The 18,531-nt window shown below is 45.7% G+C and overlaps 1 protein-coding gene across 1 annotated transcript in view; it reads left to right on the forward strand.

The window, feature by feature from the left end:
• The window catches only part of COL27A1 (collagen type XXVII alpha 1 chain), a 257,922-nt gene that overhangs the window by 198,417 nt on the left and 40,974 nt on the right, over window positions 1-18,531 (forward strand). The window contains 5 exon segments of the mRNA XM_043989157.1: window positions 1,062-1,169; window positions 11,571-11,624; window positions 11,728-11,835; window positions 13,990-14,043; window positions 15,139-15,192. Of these exon segments, the coding sequence (XP_043845092.1) occupies window positions 1,062-1,169; window positions 11,571-11,624; window positions 11,728-11,835; window positions 13,990-14,043; window positions 15,139-15,192 (378 nt within the window).

Consider the following 18,531-nt stretch of genomic DNA (forward strand, 5'->3'; position numbering starts at 1 on the left):
TACAGGCTGATACCCAGAACCCATCTGAAGAGAGGAAGTGCAGGGTACTCTATATCTGGGAAGGAAGGCTATGAAGCCTTCCAGGGCTCATTTGGGCTATCCCCTAGCAGCCATTCAGGGCCACTCTTAGAAGTTCACAGATTGCTAGAACTGGAAGAAATCTTAGGGATCACCTAATCCTACTTCCTCCCTTTTCTCCTTCCTGCCACAGATGAAGAAACTTTAAACCAACCAAGTAGGAAAATTTCCCCCCCAGACTATCAGTCAGGCACTGTCCCTTCCTTAAACTGTCATGACTTCATGCTATCCCCCTATCCCGCCTTAGTTCTCTCTAAGCCAGTCTCCAGCTGTCAGATGACTTGTCAAACCTCAGTGGCAGGCCTGTCATCCTCTATTTGAGATAAATACCCCCAATGTTAATGAAAAGGGCTCCCAACTGCAAGTGGAATTATTCTTGGCATGGGAGCCCACATTATTCACATCACTGCTGTGGGTTAGGCCACACCTGATATTTGAGCATGGCCTGGTTGGGGTTGGGGATGGGGCTGCTGTCTTTGATTGATCTAGACATGAAGTACCCTACCCCTATGCTCTGACAGAGCATGCTTTTCCTCTCCCACGTCTCTGGGGCATCCGGCATCAAAAGGCGCTCAGAAATGAGCTAAGGCATATTTAATATGGGGAGAATGGTCAAGGGTTAGTTTTAAACCTTGGCCCTGCTCAAAACTGATCTCATTCTGTCTGGGCACAAGCCACTAGGTCCATGGGACAAGCTGGGGAGAGTGGTATTTGAAGATTCTCCCCCCTCTTGTGCCTTCAATGTCCTCATCCTGCAGCTGGACAGCTCCCTCTGACTGGCCAAGGACATTTAAAAATAATAGTCATTATTACTCTTTTTCTCAGCTGACACAGCTGCTGTAATTCTATATGACTCAGTTTTTGTTTTGAGAACAGACCTTGAAATCATGGGTGGAAGGGCACTAACTCCCCCATCCCCTCCATGTGGCAGTATCCCCACATTGCATTGGCTTGGGTAAGTAGATGCCTCTTCCCTTTCTCAGGGAGACAAGGGTGAGCCAGGCCCGGACGGTGAGCGAGGAGAGAAAGGCAAAGAAGGCTTGAAGGGCAAAGAAGGTCCCCCTGGCTATCCTGGTGTCACAGGTGTCCGGGTGAGTTGGCAAAGCCAATCTGCCTGTTTCCTTGTCACTTCTGTGTATGTCTGCATGCATCTCCTTCCCTCTTTCTGGCTGCGCTTGAGTGGAAACAACTAGTGTCAATCCAAGAGACTCAATGGGGTATTTGAGCTCTCTTGGCATGGTTTGTAGGCTGACATTCTGCCATCATAGTGTACTTTGCTTTCTCCAGGTCACAACAGGATACTAGTCAAATTGGCCTGGAGCAAACTATGTTGATTTGTTCAACAAGCCGACCAGTCAGAGAATTTGACCCAACTGTGTCTTAAGGCGAGAGTATGAGTTGACCTTGTGGACAGGATCATAGAATTATTGATTTAGAGCTAGAAGGGACCTTAGAAATGATCCAGTCCAAGCCCCTCATTTTACAGATGAGGAAAAGGAGACTGAGAGAGACAAAATAACTTAACCAGAGTCACACAGTTAATCGGTGTTTGAGGTGAGAGTGTAACCCCAATCTCCTCCTGGCTTGTTCCATATTCTATCCACTATATCACACTGCCGCGAGGCTTTGGAAAGCTATAGTCCCTGTGTCTTTTTCATCTGGGTTCCTAATTGTCACTGATATTTTGCTCTTCATTTCACAGAGACATGAGATTTGGAGCCTCATACTCCTGCCCTTCCACTGCGCCCACCCCCACCCTGCTGTCTCTCCCACATACACACAAAGACAGAGATAGATCTCTGCTTGGTTCCAGGCTTTATGCTTGCTAAACATAGTTTTTAAAATGGTGAACTTTGTATCTTTAAGACTCTGAGAGGCAAGACTCTATCAGAATTAGCCCAAGGGAAGGACCTTTGAATGAAGCTGAGCTTCAAGAAAAAGTAAAACTTTTCATTAAAAAAATGTTAACTTCTTCTTCTTCTTTTTTTTTTTGGTGAGGCAATTGGGGTTAAGTGACTTTCCCAGGGTCACACAGCTAGTAAGTTGGCAAGTGTCTGAGGCCGGATTTGAACTCAGGTCCTCCTGACTCCAGGGCCGGTGTTCTATCCACTGTGCCAACTTCTTTCTAATTCCTATTCTTCACCTCCACCCAATAATAAGATACCCCAAATGCTAGATCCTAGGTAGATGTGGGAAAATTCCAAGGTACTTAAGTCATAGGATCATAAATCTAAAGTTGGAAGAGACCTCAGAGGTCATCTAGTCCAACCCCCTCATTTTACGTATGAGGAAACTGAGGCATATATAGGTTAGGTGACTTGTCCCAAGTCATACATATAGTAAGCATCAGATCTTGGGTATAAACTCTGGTCCTCTGACTTAAGCCAGCGTTCTTTGCCCTCTGTGTCCCAACTGGACTGGCACTAGGACTTCACTAGTATCAGGAGTTCTCAGTAACTTCCTCTATCAATCAAACACTTTCTCAGTATCTTAGAATCTTAGAAAGTGGCCTGGGGCACTGAGGCTTATAATGAGTTGCCCAGGGTCATATCCAGTATGTGTCAGAAGTATTATGTTCTCACTCCTAAAGATACTTCTCCATTCACTGTGCTGTATTGTGTCTCCTCTATGTTTTTCTCAGTTGATAATTTTTTTAAACCAACAACCAGTTATAATATTGGCATTGGGGTATTAGAGGGGGATGGGACTGTCTACATTACGGGATGAGAGAAACATTCTGCCCTACATTGTACCTAACAGATATGACTTGATCTAAGTCTGAGACATAGCAAGTTGGTTTGCAATGGATTTCATTCACTCGTTCAACTAACTTGCATCCTGCACCTACTACGTGCAAGGCCCATAGCACAGGGGAATCTAGAAAAAAAAAAGCCTCCCCAAAGCCTATGATTTAGTTAGAGCATAAAACACAACAATGTAATTAGGGAACAAAATGAGAGAGAGAGGATTGTTGGGGGGGGGGTGTTATCATCTTGTTATTTGGAAGGACTCACATGGGAGAGAGAGATTAAGCTTAGATAACCCTCTTGGCCCCAGGGGGTTAAGAACTGGGAGCAGTGGGTGAAAGGCAGAGAAAAGCGAATTCCAGTTGTTTGTAAGGGCCCACTTCTTCATAGAACTGTTCAAAGGTGGAGTAGGCTGCCGGGGAAGGCAAAGGGCGGTGATAGTGGAAGAGACACTAAGCAGAGGCTGAAGGGGATACTCTTTAGGTACTTGCTTATTGGAGATGTTGGATCAGCTAGGTGGCACAGTGGATAGACTTCCAAAGACAGGGAGTCCATTTATCTCCCAAGGCAGATGATTTCACTTTTGGACAGATCTGATTCTTAGGAAGTTTTTCTTTACTTTGAGACTAAATCTCCCTTTCTATAATTTCTGCTATTGTCTCCACTTCTACTGTCTGAGGGGAAAGCAGAAGTTCAATCCTTGAAGGCAGTGAGCGTATCTCTTTCCTCCCTCACTCTGCCTCAAGTATTCTCATCTCCAGATTAAGCATCCTTAAGTCTTTAAACTGATCTTAGTTTTTTTTCTATGGTATAGCCCATGGTCCCCTCACTGCCCTGGTCATCCTTCTCTGGATGCCCACCAGCTTGTAAGTGTCCTTTCTAAATGTGTTAGAGAGGGGCTTCCTATTGAGGTATTCACCAGATTTTGTTGGTTTTGGTTGTTTCAATTGTGTCTGACTTTTCATGACTCCATCTGGGTTTTTTTTTTTAATTTTTTTTTTGTTTTTTCAGGGCAATGAGGGTTAAATGACTTGACCAGGGTCACACAGCTAGTTAAGTGTCAAGTGTCTGAGGCTGGATTTGAACTCAGGTCCTCCTAAATCCAAGGCCAGTGCTTTATCCACTGCGCCACCTAGCTGCTCCATCCCCATCCGGGGTTTTCTTGGCAAAGATACTAGAGTGGTTTGCATTTCCTTCTTTAGCTCATTTTACAGGTGAGGAAATGAGGCAAACAGGGTTAAGTGACTTGCCCAGGGTCACGAAGCTAATAAGTGTCTGAGGCCAGATTTCAACTCATGAAAATGAGTCTTCCTGACTCCAGGCCCAGTACTGTATCCACTGCACCACCTAGCTGCCCCATTCATTAGACTACATGACCTCAGAGGTTCCTTTCATCTTTGAGAGTCTGTGACTGAGGTAATGGCAATGTCAGATTCCATGCAGGAGTTTAGAGAAGACTGTGGGAAGACTTTTAAGGGGATCCTGACAGATCAGCAATCAATATGCAGACATTCATTGAATCCCTACTAGGAGCTAGGCACTGGGGTACAAAGACGAAAAGAGAATTGTCCCTGCCCTCAATGAACTTCCACGCTATCAAATGAGAATAGGAGTTATATAGACAGAAAAAGAGAGGGTAGGGTGACCAAGGCCAGGTATGCCATATGACATCTGAGAGGAGAACAGAGTTAGCAGGCTTGACTAAAGCCTAGAGGGCATGTGAGAAGAGGAGTGAGGGGGCTGGAGGCAGATCTGAAAGTTCTACCATGGATGTGGGAGTGCCAAAAGAGGGGAGCCAGGAAGCTGTTCCCATAGCCTCCTTGTTCCCACATCTGAGTTCTGGCTGCTCAGCTTGTCAGAGGCCTGGCCTCTAACGTGGTCTCCTCGGGGCTTTGCATCTCCAGAGGCAGGCCCTTCTCTGTTATGTCCTTATAGTGGCTCACTCATTCTCCTTCCTCTCTATCCCTTTACAAAGACATTCCTAAGGGTCTAAGAGGTCCTGGGGTCTTCGGAGAGTGCTCTTGCAAACCAGCTGCTCTCATTTGTTTTGCCACCTTCCTTCAACTCACTGTGCTTTGTGTATTTGCAAGTGCCTGAACTGGTTGGCCCATTTAAGACTAGACTCATTCAGAGTCACGTAGCATCTCTAAACCTCCCCTCCCCCGGCCCCATGAGATGGGAGCATATCTTGGCTAGATCTTGGCACTGGAAAGATATTTTCTCAGAAAAGCATTCAGTAAACACTTTGATGCTCCTTGTCTTCCCGAGGATGTGATTGCTGGGGCTAGACAGTCAGTTTTCTGGCAAATATGATCCCTCCCCAGCTTGGCAAATGAATCTCATGAGTCTCCCTATTCCCACCCTCCCCAGACCTGTAAGGGTGCTGGGTTTGAATTCTGATTTACCACATAAAAGCAGAAATTAAAAAAAAAACACCTTAGAGCCAGAATCAGGATTGTGGATATAAAGCTTTCTAGTCAAACCTCTTCATTTTATAGTTGAGAATGTTAGGGCCCAAAGGGGTTAAGTAATTTGCCCAAGTTCACATGGTAGAGGTGGGCTTTAAACCCTGACCCTATGACTCCAAATTACTTTTTCCTCTTATGCCACACTGCCTCTCCAGGGACCTTAGGAATCACTTAGTGTATCTCCCCTCATTTTACAAAATGAAGAAACCCTCCAGATGACCACCCTGAACCTCAGTTTCCTCATCCATAAAGTGGGCCTGGTCATCAAACAGAATTTTTATGATGATCAAGCCCAATGATATGTGTGTGGAGATCATTTGGTAAGCCCTAAAGCAGGATCCAAGCATCCCTGCAGCTCTCCAGCTTTCCTTGGACCCTGGGCTGTTGTGGATTGGAAAGGGTTGATTAGGTATGGCCCAAATGTTAAATTTCAAAATGCCATAATCCCTTTGGCATTTGATCTGTGCTTAGAAAATAAAAATAATAATAATAATAATCCTCGGCTCTGTTTCCGATAGACTCCTTGCCAGAACTGTAGCTGGGAAATGGTAGAATTTAAAAAAAAAATAAGATTTTATGGGCAGTTAGTGCCTGGGAATGAAATGTTGTCTGGCATCTCAGAAATACATATATATGTACTGCAAAGCATCCAGGATGCTAATTCCTTCTCAGCAGTCATATTTCATTAGGAAAAAAAATTCTACAGTCTTCCACGTTTTTTAGCCCTGGGGAGGTACCCAGTTATAACAACTGTGTAGCCTGCACTGTGTGGGGTGAGTTGAAAGGGCGGGAGACCCAGAGGCTCTCAGAGAGAGATCGTGTGTCTGATCGTGAGTCTGAATTTTGGCTCATCATCTTTGAATTCTTATTAGTTGAATCACTTTTTTTTTGACATGAGAATCTGTTGTTGTAATCTTTTATTTGACGAGAAAAATTACCTCCCATGATTTAATAATCGCCCTGCTGTCTAGGGAGCAGCTTTGGCCAAGGGGAAGGCCCATTACATGAAAAAAAATTGAGAATTTCAGGTTCTGAATTCTTTAGAGAATGCTGTGCAACCTTTCATAAGTTTTTCTCACTCTCAGTGCATTGGGGCTACACTGTAGATCCTTTTGAGACACATTACAGATGAGAGCTATTTGTCTTCCCAATCTCACCAAGAAGGTAACAACTCCTTAGTGGAGAAGAAAAAGCTGAGGGGAGTGAGTGAGTGAGTGAGAGAGAGAGACAGAGAGAGACAGAGAGACAGACACAGACACGGAGACACAGAGAGAGACAGAGACACAGAGACAGAGATACAGAGAAAGACAGAGATCTGATGTCTACAGTGTCATAAAACCAGAAACAGAACTGGGATTGTAACCCAAACATCCTGCCTCTTTGCCAAATGCACAGGTTTGAGATGGTCCAAGGGAGGCCCAAGATGGCGAGGCTCATTGGAAAACATGTCCATTCAACACAATAGTCATATATTAAGTGTTTACTGTATTTAAAGAACGACTCTAGTTGCTGGGAACACAAGATAGATACAACACATATACCTCCTTCGTAGCACAAGTAGAATTAGAACTCAGGGCTCTTGACTCCCATTTGAAAAGTGGTTATACTTCACTGCAGATGCCTCAAGAATTGTTTTTGGTTTTGCGGGGCAATGAGGGTTAAGTGACTTGCCCAGGGTCACATGGCTAGTGTCAAGTGTCTGAGGACAGATTTGAATTCAGGTCCTCCTGAATCCAGGGCCAGTGCTTTGTCTACTGCACCACTTAGCTGCCCTCCTGCCTCAAGAATTGAAGGGGAGAAACATGAATGCGATCAAAGGACTGCCTCTGTGGTTTTGCCACATAGGGAACGCCCATCAATTTTGAATAGGAGAGAGCTGCCACCCCAGAGCACTGAGGTTAAGTCACTCACTCATCCAGGCCCACAGCTAGCTGGTGTCAGAGTCAGGCTGGAGTCCAGGCCTTCCTGGCCTGGGGGCTGCTTCTCTATTCACTATGCTAGGCTGCTTCTGATGGAAAAGAAAATGAATTGGTGACTTTTTCATCTGAATTTTGTGAGCATGATGATCTTGCTATTTTCCTAAATTCAGTTCTGCGTCTTACAATGAAACTCTTTCTCCCCTCCATATTCAAGAACCATTTCCCAGCAACCAAAAACAGTTTTCTCCCAAATGAACTGAAAAAAGCCCCTCTCATGTCACAAAAGGCCCTTCTTATAAACCCATTTATGTCAAACTCCTTCTGACTATGAGAGGGGTAATTAGATTTTGACTGGCCCCTAATTTGTTATTTCACTGAGGCTCAAAGCAGTACAAATATACCCCGAGTCAATTAGCTTTCTAAACTTACAGACCTTTATAAGAGCTCAGAAGGAAAATGGATTGTAGCAGAGTGGGGTTTTTAAGGTGGTGACTCTTCATCTCTATACACTGGGGCTGGTGGGTAAATCCATGTCTTGGGTTTGCAGTTTGGACACCAGAGCACTGAAGGCAACAAATGGGGACACACTTTTCTTTTTCACTTGGGCAACTGAAGAAAGGACACAGCCCAGGGTGGGATGGAGCTAAAGCAATAAACAGCCCCAGGAAAGTGCCTCAGGGAGAAATGAGGAGGAAGAGGGAGAGATCACTGAGATTGGAAAGAAGTTCTCTGATTGACCCCTATCTAGAAAGGCCAGTCCTGGGCAGGCAAAGGACATTTCAAAGGCCAACATCTATTTCAGCAGCAACTCAACGTCCCCAGAGACAGAGCAGGCAGTGAGAAGAGTGTCCTTCTGCCCTTTAGAAGGACACGGCAAGGGAGTTGAAGATGACGACGTCAGCACCAGCAGAGAGATGTGGGCTGACCTTCCAAGCACAATGGGCCACTGTCAGGAAGGCACCTCTGTGGACTAAACCAGCTGCCCACTTTTGGCCTCTCTGTGGGTCCTACTCCAGTAGCAGAGGAGGCAGATAAGATGTGACCAAATTCCAAGATCTGAGAAGGGTGGCCTACCAAGGCGCACAAAAAATCACTCTGGGAAGTTGGGAAAAATAGAATCGTGCCTTAGAAATGGAAGAGACCTTAGAGATCATCTTGTCCGACCCCTTCTTTGTGCAGAGGGGAAGGACAGGAACCAGGAAGTGGAAGCGCTTAGGCTGAGGTCATGTAGGCTACTGATTGCAGAGCCAGCTCTAGAATCAAAGTTTGCTCTTCTTAACACCTGTATTCCCTCCACTCTACCCTAAATAGCTGATGACTCTGTCTCTATGCAGATGACTCCCAGATCTAGACATCCAGCCTTCTCCAGTCCCCTATCACTCTCTAACTGCTTACTGGGCATCTATCTCTCCTAGATGTCTGGTGGGCACCTCCAACTCAACATATTCAAAGCAAAATTCTTTTCCCTTAAATCCATCCTGTAGAAGTCACACCATTTGGGGCAGCTAGGTGGCGCAGTGGATAGAGCACCGGCCCTGGAGTCAGGAGTACCTGAGTTCAAATCCGGCCTCAGACACTTAACACACACTTACTAGCTGTGTGACCCTGGGCAAGTCACTTAACCCCAATTGCCTCGCTTAAAGAAAAAAAAAAAAGAAAAAAAGAAGTCACACCATCATTCCCCATACCCGAGTTCACAACTTTGAAGTCATTGTTTACTATTTCCTCACCCACCCCCTACATTTAATCAATTGCCAAGTCCTGCTGTTTCTACCACCACAATCTCTCTCACATCTTCATTAATATGATGATCACCATAGTTTGTGGGTCCTCATCACCTCTTTTCTAGACTATTATGGGTAGCCTCCTAATGTCTGCTTCCAGGTGCTCCCCTTTCTAATTCCTCCTTAACACAGTTGCCACAACCTTCTTCCCAAGGCAGAGGTCTAACCATATCACTCCCCTATTGTTTCTAGGATAAATCAATCAACTGTAGAGTTATTTATTTATAACATTTATTAAGCACCTCCTATGTGCCAGCATTGGAGACACAAAAAAACACTGTGCTAAACATTGGCGATACAAAGAAAGAGCCCCAGGCACAGGGGACAGTCAGCAAAATACTCAATCAGGAGATGAAGTGTCTTGTTTGAAGAGCAGTATGAACAGTAAGGTGTAGGAAGACTGGAAAGGGAGGAAGGAGCCAGGTTATGAAGGGCTTTAAAAATCAAACAGGATTTTACATTTGTTCCCAGAGATAATAGGGAGTCACTGAAGTTTATTAAATAGAGGAGTGATATGGTCAAACACGCACCTTAGGAAGATAGACTGGAGTGAGGGAAGATTTGGGGCAGAGAGGCCCACTAGAAGGCTGCAGTAGATTGGGATAATGAGTGTCTGCACCAAGGTGGTTACAGTGTCAGAGGAGAGAAGGATGAGTATATGAAAAATGGCATGGGCTTGGCAATCGATTGGATATAGGAGAGAGTAAAGAGTCAAGAATGATGCCTAGAGGGGGCAGCTAGATAGCGCAGTGGATAGAGCACTGGCCTTGGAGTCAGGAGTACCTGAGTTCAAATCTGGCCTCAGACACTTAACACTTAGTAGCTGTGTGACCCTGGGCAAGTCACTTAACCCCAATTGCCTCACTAAAAAAAAAAAAAAAAAAGAATGATGCCTAGATTGTGACCCAGGAGGATGGTGGTACCTTGGACAGTAATCAGGACAGTAATAGGAGGAAGAAAGAGTTGGAGGGTGGGGGAGAAAAATAATGAGTTACATTTTAGGCATGTTGTGTTTAAGATGTCTTCAGAACATTCAGTTCAAGGTGTCTAATAACAGTTGGAGGTGTGAGACTGCAAGTTGGGGAGAGAGGTTAGGGTTGAACAAGTAGATCTGTGAGTCATCTGCATTAAAAAAAAAAATGAGACCTTGAGAGCTGATGAGATCACTAAGTGCAGAGGGAGAACAAAAGAGGGTTTGAGACAGAGTCACGGAACCCCCGAAGATAAAATAACAACTTGTTAGTCTAGCATTTAAAGCCCTTTGCAATCTGTCTAACCTTGTCATTTCACAGATGGGCAAACTGATACCTGGAGAGGGGAAGTAAGTCACCCAATACCATAGAATGAGGTCATCTTTGAGTAAACCTCATATGTATGTAGGGTTTTTGAGTTAATGAAGTCCTGGCAAATAAATAATCTTGTTTGAGCCTCACAGTAGCCCCCATGAGGGCAACAGGAGAAGGTATTTTTGTCATTGTTTTACATAGAATGAAACAGATGCTTAGTGAGATGAAGTCCTAGTCTGGGGTGGCTGCTTATACCCAACATAGCTAAGCATCCACAAACAAGGCATTTGCCTCCAAAGCCATGGCAGTGTCCACTAACTGTCTGCTAGATCTCTATGGTATGATTAGGGTTCAGTAGATTTCCTATGACACAGGAAGCCCAGGACCATTGGTGTTGCTGTCTTAGATTCTTTTTTAGCTTTTGGTGGACCTCACTCCATGAAGCTGATGTGTTTGTATTATATTGTTTTCCCATTCCATGAGTCACTGTCCAGATTAGCTTTGCTGATCTTCTGACACCATGTTCTAGTACCTGCTGGTACTTGGGCTTCATGCTGGGGAGGTCAGACCCCCTTCTCAGAGATCTGTCAAACTTAGGAAGGTCTTGTCCCTTAGTCTTAACCAAGCCATCCAGTAGACATTTTTGTATCACCATTGTTGCAAAAGTCCCATTGCTGTGCATCTCAGAACAGAAGTCTGAAATCCAGGGTCGAGATATATAACTGGGCGGGGGGGGGGGATTTGCAATATTTTATCATCAGTTTAAAAACTCACACACCTCAGAACCTTGGACTTCCCCTCCACCCCCACTAGCCTGTTGGACTTGGTGAAAAAGCAAATAGATTTTCTTTAAAAACTTATGAAATGTCTACAATTTACCTCTGAGTGAGTAGTGAGTGACTTTCTAGAGACAGAAGAACTGTACTCCTTCCCCATCCCATCAGGTGACCTGAATGCTCCAGTTCAGATTGCCCCTCATTCCTCTTCAATGTGCCCAACAGAGGGGCTGGGCTTTCTACTTAAGCTGGTCCACTAGGTGTCTGTTCTTTCCTGGCTGCCCATGAACATGAGTTGGGTATGTATTGGAGTACTCAGCCCACTCTGTCCCAATTCACCAGGGCACCTAGAGATTCATAGGCATCGTGAGGGATTAGTTGTTTGGTTTTTTTTCATAGGCCTTTAGGAAAATTAGGACACGTGGTAAGGTGGGAGTAAGGGAGGGGGAGAGCCTATTGGGTTTCCCATTGGGTAATTCTCATTTCTTTCTTGGTTTGGGTTTTCACCATAGGGTCCAGAAGGAAAACCAGGCAAACAAGGAGAGAAGGGACGAACTGGACCCAAGGTAGGGTTTGTCACCTCTTTCCCTGTGCTGTTACTGGTCTTCCCCTCATTCTTATAACATAGTCCTGAGGGAATTACAATTTATCTCCCTTTCACTCTTATAGGGTGCCAAGGGCTACCAAGGGCACCTCGGTGAGATGGGTGTTCCAGGAGAGCCCGGGCCATCTGGCAACCAAGGCCCAAAAGGATCCCGAGGAACCCTGGGACCAACGGTGAGAATGGATCCACTACCCATGGGAACTGTGACTCCAGAGCAGCTGGGGCATGGGAGACCTGAGTTTAGAAGGCCCATGAATGGGTGAAGGGGGAAGAGATCAATTTGTAAGAACCATTTGTACTTGAGCCGGTTGGAAGATGATTTAGGGTTTGATGCAGCTGGTTCCTCTGGCACTGATGTCAGTATCTTACCCAGCTGTTCGCTGAACAGCTGAGAGTGTTTCAGAGATGACATCTCCTTTAGTTTTAGCTGTCTGGTTGATCCCAAGCATTGGGATTTCTCTGTGCAGCCATCTGTGAGGAAAAGACCTTTTACCCTGGAGGATGCTGTGATGGGCTGGAGTTTCCTCTGAGATAGACCCAAGCTAACTTGAAGCCTTTGTGAGCCCACATTACATCAACCTTATTATCCCACCCAGGGATCAATGAGCCAGACAGAGGGTGGGTTGGGACTTCCTTCTGTTCCTTATCAAACAAAACAGGGGAAATCTAGGAGCCGACCAATGCAGAGAACGGAAGAGGGATAGAAACTGTGGGCACGCCAACTCTTGGGACAAGAACCAAGAGAAGAGTCAGTGAAAGAGAATAGCTAAGGAAGGTCATCAGGTCTAGCTCTGTCTGTATTTCAATGAGGACCAGGGATACCTGCATATATTGGCTTTTACAGTTTCCTGTAACTTGGTAACTCTCTCCTTTTGTTGTCTGTTAGCTTAAAGCCATCCAGTCCCCTGCAGTCACTACCAGTTTAAAAAAATGTAGGAGAAAAAAAAACAACAAACAAACTAGAAAAGAGCTTTGTGTTTGAGAGACAGCAGAGAGGGGAAGAGCTGAGACTTGTTTCTCAGAGCCCTTGGGTGAGGAGGAAACCTGGTAGAAGTGTGGGGGCTGGGAATGGCAGGGACTAGGGGATTGTGGGTACAACAAATCCCTGAGAGAGAAGAAGGCAGTGTCCTGGGGATTCAGAGGTACCCCCAAAGGCTCAGAATTGACAGGAAGCTTCATATACTACGCCACCATTCAGAGGAAAGCTGTAAGACTTAGCACTCCCCCTAACACAAAATAATCCAGATCTGTTGAATCCTGTCTTATGTTTTATCTCCCATCAGAATTTCTGCTGGGAAATAGATTAAAAATAGTTCAGTCAGTTCTTGCCAATAGATTTGGAAATGGGTTCAAATCATTTAGATCCTGCATGGAAAATTCAGGTCATGGGATTATAGGTCATGGGATCGTGGAAGTAGAGCTGGAAATGACCTCACAGTCAATCTAGTCAAACCCCCTCATTTTTTACATATGAGGAAACCAAGGCTCAGAGGGGTTATCCACCTCCAGAGAGGCCACTTCCATGGGGAAGTGTTGCTGAGGCATAGGCCATCTGAATCCCTTCTGGGCTAGTATAAGAATAGCAATAATGATGATAATGATGATAATGATGATTTTTTTAAATGGGGCAATTAGGGTTAAGTGACTTGCCTAGTAAGTGTTGAACTTCTGAGGCTGGATCTGAACTCAGGTCCTCCTGAATCCAGGGCTGGTACTCTATCCACTGTGCCACCTAGCTGCCCCCAGTGATGATGTTTTTAAAATGCTTTAAAGATTACAGAGTACTTGACTTGCATCATCTAACTTTCTCCACACAACTGTGAGAGGGAGATACTAGATATTATTATCCCCAGTTTTACAGATGAGGGAACTGAAGCACAGAGAGGTTAAGAGACTTACCCATGGTCACACAGCAAGTAAGTGTCAAGTGGGAGTCGGATGCAGGTCTTCCTGATTTCAAGTCCAGAGTTCTGTCTTCTCTACCACATTGGGTATAAATCTCTCTGAGAGGGTTAGTAATATGGATGACATAGCTCAGAGATCTGGGTCTGGGTTTCTTGACTTTCCCAGTGGCATCCTAGTTTGAGAGGTTAACAAGACAGCAAACAGAGGCTAGTGGCCATGGATGACTCTGGAGCTAGTTCTTCAACTCAACCCCTATGTGACTGAAGCATTTGGTTTCATAACATGCAAAATGGCCAGAACAGCCTGGCCACTTGGCCGCCCCGTGGGAGAGCATAGCTCCCCAATCTAGTCCTTTCTTTCCATGAACCTCCCGCAGTAACAATGAGTATCTTATTTTTTCTTCTCTCTGCCTCCTTCCACAGGGTACCCCAGGAAGGATGGGAGCGCAAGGAGAACCTGGATTGCCTGGTTATGACGTAAATTAACATTTTATTTTTTTAAAGCTCCTCATTTCTTCTTTCCTTGAGCACTCTGTCCCGCTCCCCAGTAGTATATTGTATGTAACCTTACACTTCTCAGAAGGGAAGTGATAAAAGGGCAAAGGAAGGCCCCTTTGTACAAACTGTTCAAACAGTGTTTCCCAGCCTGGTTCATGGAATGGTGGCCGGTTGGTAAATAACTCACCATTACCCACTTACAAATTGGTAAAGATAGCGGGTCAAAGGCACCGCATTCAGTGGTGGAGAAAAGTGAGAAATAGGAAGGGGGAAGGAAAGGTCAGAGAAAGTGATAGGGAGGGCATCGCATAGACACAGAAGTTGGAGAAAGGAGAGGTGGGACAGAGGAGGGAGAGAGATAGGTCAGAGGGGGGAAAGCTGACTAGAGGAAGGAGAAAGAAGAGCAATGGGAGGAGAGGGGAGAGATGGAACAGGGTACAGAAGAAGGAAACACAGAGGGGTCGTGGAGGCGGGGTAAGGAGGCAAAAAGGATGAGCTAAGATGCTGGGCTTGTCTTCATGGTGGGGTATAGGAAGGTTTCAGAGGCTTCATACCCAGGGCTTCTCGAGGAAGCTATGACATGCACAGGATGGGAAAGGGGCCCTGTGTTGTCCTTCCAGAGTCGGGGCACATGTTTAGCACTAGATTAAACAGCTGCAATGCATTGCCTTCCCATCCAGCAGCATTCCACCTGAGTTATCAGCTGATGCTCAGCTTCCCAGAATGCCTGTTACTTTGGCTCAGGAATAAGTTCCAAAGACCAGCTCTAAGGTGTTCCTTGTGCATAATAACCTGGAACTAATGATGGAAGTCGCTGAAAAGTTAGTCACAAAGGCATGGAACCTTCACGTTAGAAGGGCCCTTCAATATCATCAGTGTAATCCCCTCAATTTTACAGTCAAGTAAACTGCAGCCCAGAGATTAGAAGTGATTTGTCTAAGGTCAGAGAAAGGCTTGGTGACAGTCCAGTCTCTCCATGTCTGTCTTCTCTTCCTCCCTCCTTTGCCTTACCAGATTCCTTAATTTCTGATGCCTTTGACATGGGACACTTAGACTGTATTCTGTTTCCCACAGGGACACAAAGGACTACCGGGACCCATTGGACCACCAGGATCAAAAGGCGAGAAGGTGAGTGAGTCCCCAGCATCTGGAGAGAACTATGGGAAAGATGAACCAAATTTTTGGAAGTGAAATCAGTGATGCAGGTACAGTCCACACGGCTTTCAGGAGTCAGGAAAGCAGTAAGCTTACCCTGTCTGTGTAGCGACATGGAGAGGCAGACACAGTACACAAAGAGGCCCTTTTGCATGACCATGTTCAGAGAAGCAATGTGGGGTAGCAGAAAGAGCAGTAGATGGGATTTGGAACATCTGGGGTACAAGCCCTGGCTCTACCCCCCTTTCTGTTAGTAAGTGTGACCTTGGGCAAGTCACTAAACCTAAGGTGCCTCAGAAGTAAAATGGGGATAATACTATTTGTACTATCCAGGGTACTGCCCTTCTGATGCACCCCAAATACCTCAGAAAGACCTGGATTCAAATCTTGCCTCAGATACTTATTAGCTGTGTGACCCTGGGCAAATCACTGTTACACGCAGTTTCTTCACTTATAAAATGAGGAAGCTAAATTCAATGACCATCTCAGCTCTAATTCTATGACTTCCCCCCCCCATCTTAGGCCTTTCCACCTGCTCCCCATTTTACAGATGGGGAAAGTGAGGTCACTGTTCCTTAGGCTTCCCTCAAAGACCACGAGGCCATGGGGATGCTGAACACAGATAGATGAGCACTCAGAGATTCTTGGTACAAGATCAAAAAACTTGTTCAAGTCACCTAGCAAATCATTAGCTTCTCCACATCAGTGTCCACAGAAACCACATTCCTGGGTCATTTGTCAGTCTCAGCTGTGAAGCCTCCCATGCTCCTCAGACTGACCTCCTTGAGAACAAGACTGTCAATTTTCTGTTTGTATTCCCAGTGCTTGGCACATCATTCATTTATTTATTCTAATGATACATACATCATTTTGGAAGCCTTAAAGCATCATATAAGTAGCTATTAAAAGCAGAGTATAGGGGCGGCTAGGTGGCACAGTGGATAGAGCACTGGCCTTGGATTCAGGAGGACCTGAGTTCAAATCTAGTCTCAGACACTTGACACTTACTAGTTGTGTGATCCTGGGCAAGTCACTTAACCCTCATTGCCCCGCAAAAAAAAAAAAAAAAAAAAAAAAAAGCAGAGTTTACTGGACAAAGAGTTAATCTTGGATTTAGGAAGACCTGAGTTCAAATTCTACTTCTGACACTTATAAGCTGAGTAGTCATTTGCCCCCTAAGGCTGTAGATTATTGATAAATTACCTATCTGCACCACTGGAAGGAGATTCCCCACTCAGAATTCCCTGTGCCAATGAAATCTTAGTTCTTTGGACCTTTCTCCCCCTCCAAAATTAATCCTCATCAGGGGCAGCTAGGTGGCATAGTGGATAAAGCACTGGCCTTGGATTCAGGAGAACCTGAGTTCAAATCGGGCCTCAGACACTTGACACTAGTTGTGTGACCCTGGGCAAGTCACTTAATCCTCATTGTCCTGCAAAAACAAACAAACAAACAGATTTCAAAAATAATCCTCATCATTATCCTATAATGTGGACGAGGTAGCTCCATCAACAGATAATGTCATGCAGAGGAAGGATTAGGAGAGGGGAAAATCTGCACAGGTAAACCAGGGTGACTTGGAAAGGTCTTCTGAGACCTCCACCCATGAGCCAGGCCTTGAAGCTCCAGGGCTTCCATCAGCCCACCACCCCTGAGCCCCCAGGCTCCTTAAAGCAAAACAATACAATTCTGTAACCATTTAATGTTAGAGCTGGAAAGAGACCTTCGAGGTGATCTGCTCTAACCCCTTCATTTAACGAATGAGGAAATAAGACCCAGATGAAGAGAGCCACATGGCCAAAGTTACATCATAACAGGGACAGAGCCCAGCCTAGAACATGGATCTTCTAGTTTGCTGCTCTATCCATTCTACCACCCTGCCTCCCTTCCCTCTTCCCCTCCCCATCTTTTGTCCTGAAGCCAGAATGACTCAGAGGAACCATCTGACCACTGTGTCTTTTTTCCTCCTCCTTCCTCTTCTTTCCCTCATTCTGTCTTTCCTTCTCTCTTTTCTGTACCTTTTTTTTTTTTTGAAGAGTTTTGCTGAGTCAGCTCCTTTCTAACCAATTCAATCTGGCTGGGTGAGTCACACAGCCCCCTAGCTTCCTGTCAAGCGCCAGCCCCTTCCCCAGCCCAGCTGGCTGGGACCATCTCCGAACTGTGTTCAGAACTGGGCCCCAAGCCCTGGCAGGCCCTGAGTCACAGAAGCCAGTGAAAGTAGAATCTGTTACATGCAGCCCTTGTCCCCATCGTGTTCTTGGCCATTCCTGCCACCGCTGCGAGCACTGACTGGAGCCAGTGGGGAGGCGGGTAACATCTCCCCTCCTGGGGATTCCCACCGACCTTCCGCACCATGGGAAATTTAAATCTGTGGATCTGTGGCCCAGAAAAGTGTCTTCTTTGGCCTGGAGTCAGGAGAGATCTCGATTTCTGGCCCAGCTCTGCAACTGAATCACTGTTGGGGGTGGGGGCTCAGAAAAAAAAGTCATTTCCCTCTCTGAGCCCCAGTTTCTTCCTCTTTAAAAAGCGGACTGGCCCAGATAATCCCCTGGAGCATGAGGAGTTATACAGCTGGGGAGAGAGCCTCCCAGGGGCAAGGCAAGCAGGATCTCTGTCCCAATTGTCTAGAAGCCCCTAGCATGGTCTGTGCAGGGCTCTCAGGCTTTGGACAGAGGCTCTGGCTTCTGGCTTTGCCCATGGGACTTTTTGTGGTGAGGGAGGAGGCAGAAGGATGAGCTGAGATGGAGGAGCAATCAGCAGGTAGGACTATCCCCGAGGTCTTTGTTACCCAGAAGTCAGGCATGTCTTAAAGTCTTCTCTAGTTGGGCCTACCCCAGTCAGAAAGCACTGAACCTGGAAGAATCATTAGAGATCTTGCCTCCCTCTCCTCACCCATTTTACAGATGGGGAAAGTGAGATCACTGTTCCTTAGACTTCCCTCAAAGACCAGGAGGCCATGGGGATGCTGAACACAGATGAACACTCAGAGATTCTTGATACAAGGTCAAATAACTTGTTCAAGTCACCTAGCAAATCATTAGCTTCTCCACATCAGTGTTCACAGAAACCACATTCCTGGGTCATTTGTCAGTCTTAGCTGTGAAGCCTCCCATACTGTAGTCCAACCACAGACCAATGTCCAGAATAATCAGCTGATAATCTTAGCCCTGGCCAGAGAGGAGAAGCAGAAATCCATGACCTTATTCTTCCAGCAAACCTTTGTATGTAAAGCTTATAGTCACTCACCCCCCAAGGCCTGTCAGGGAGAAAACTACATCCAACATGAACTAGCTAATGCAAAGAGCAGCTGCT

This window comes from Dromiciops gliroides, chromosome 2 (genome assembly GCF_019393635.1).
Source record: "Dromiciops gliroides isolate mDroGli1 chromosome 2, mDroGli1.pri, whole genome shotgun sequence".
In the NCBI taxonomy this organism is placed as follows: domain Eukaryota; kingdom Metazoa; phylum Chordata; class Mammalia; order Microbiotheria; family Microbiotheriidae; genus Dromiciops; species Dromiciops gliroides.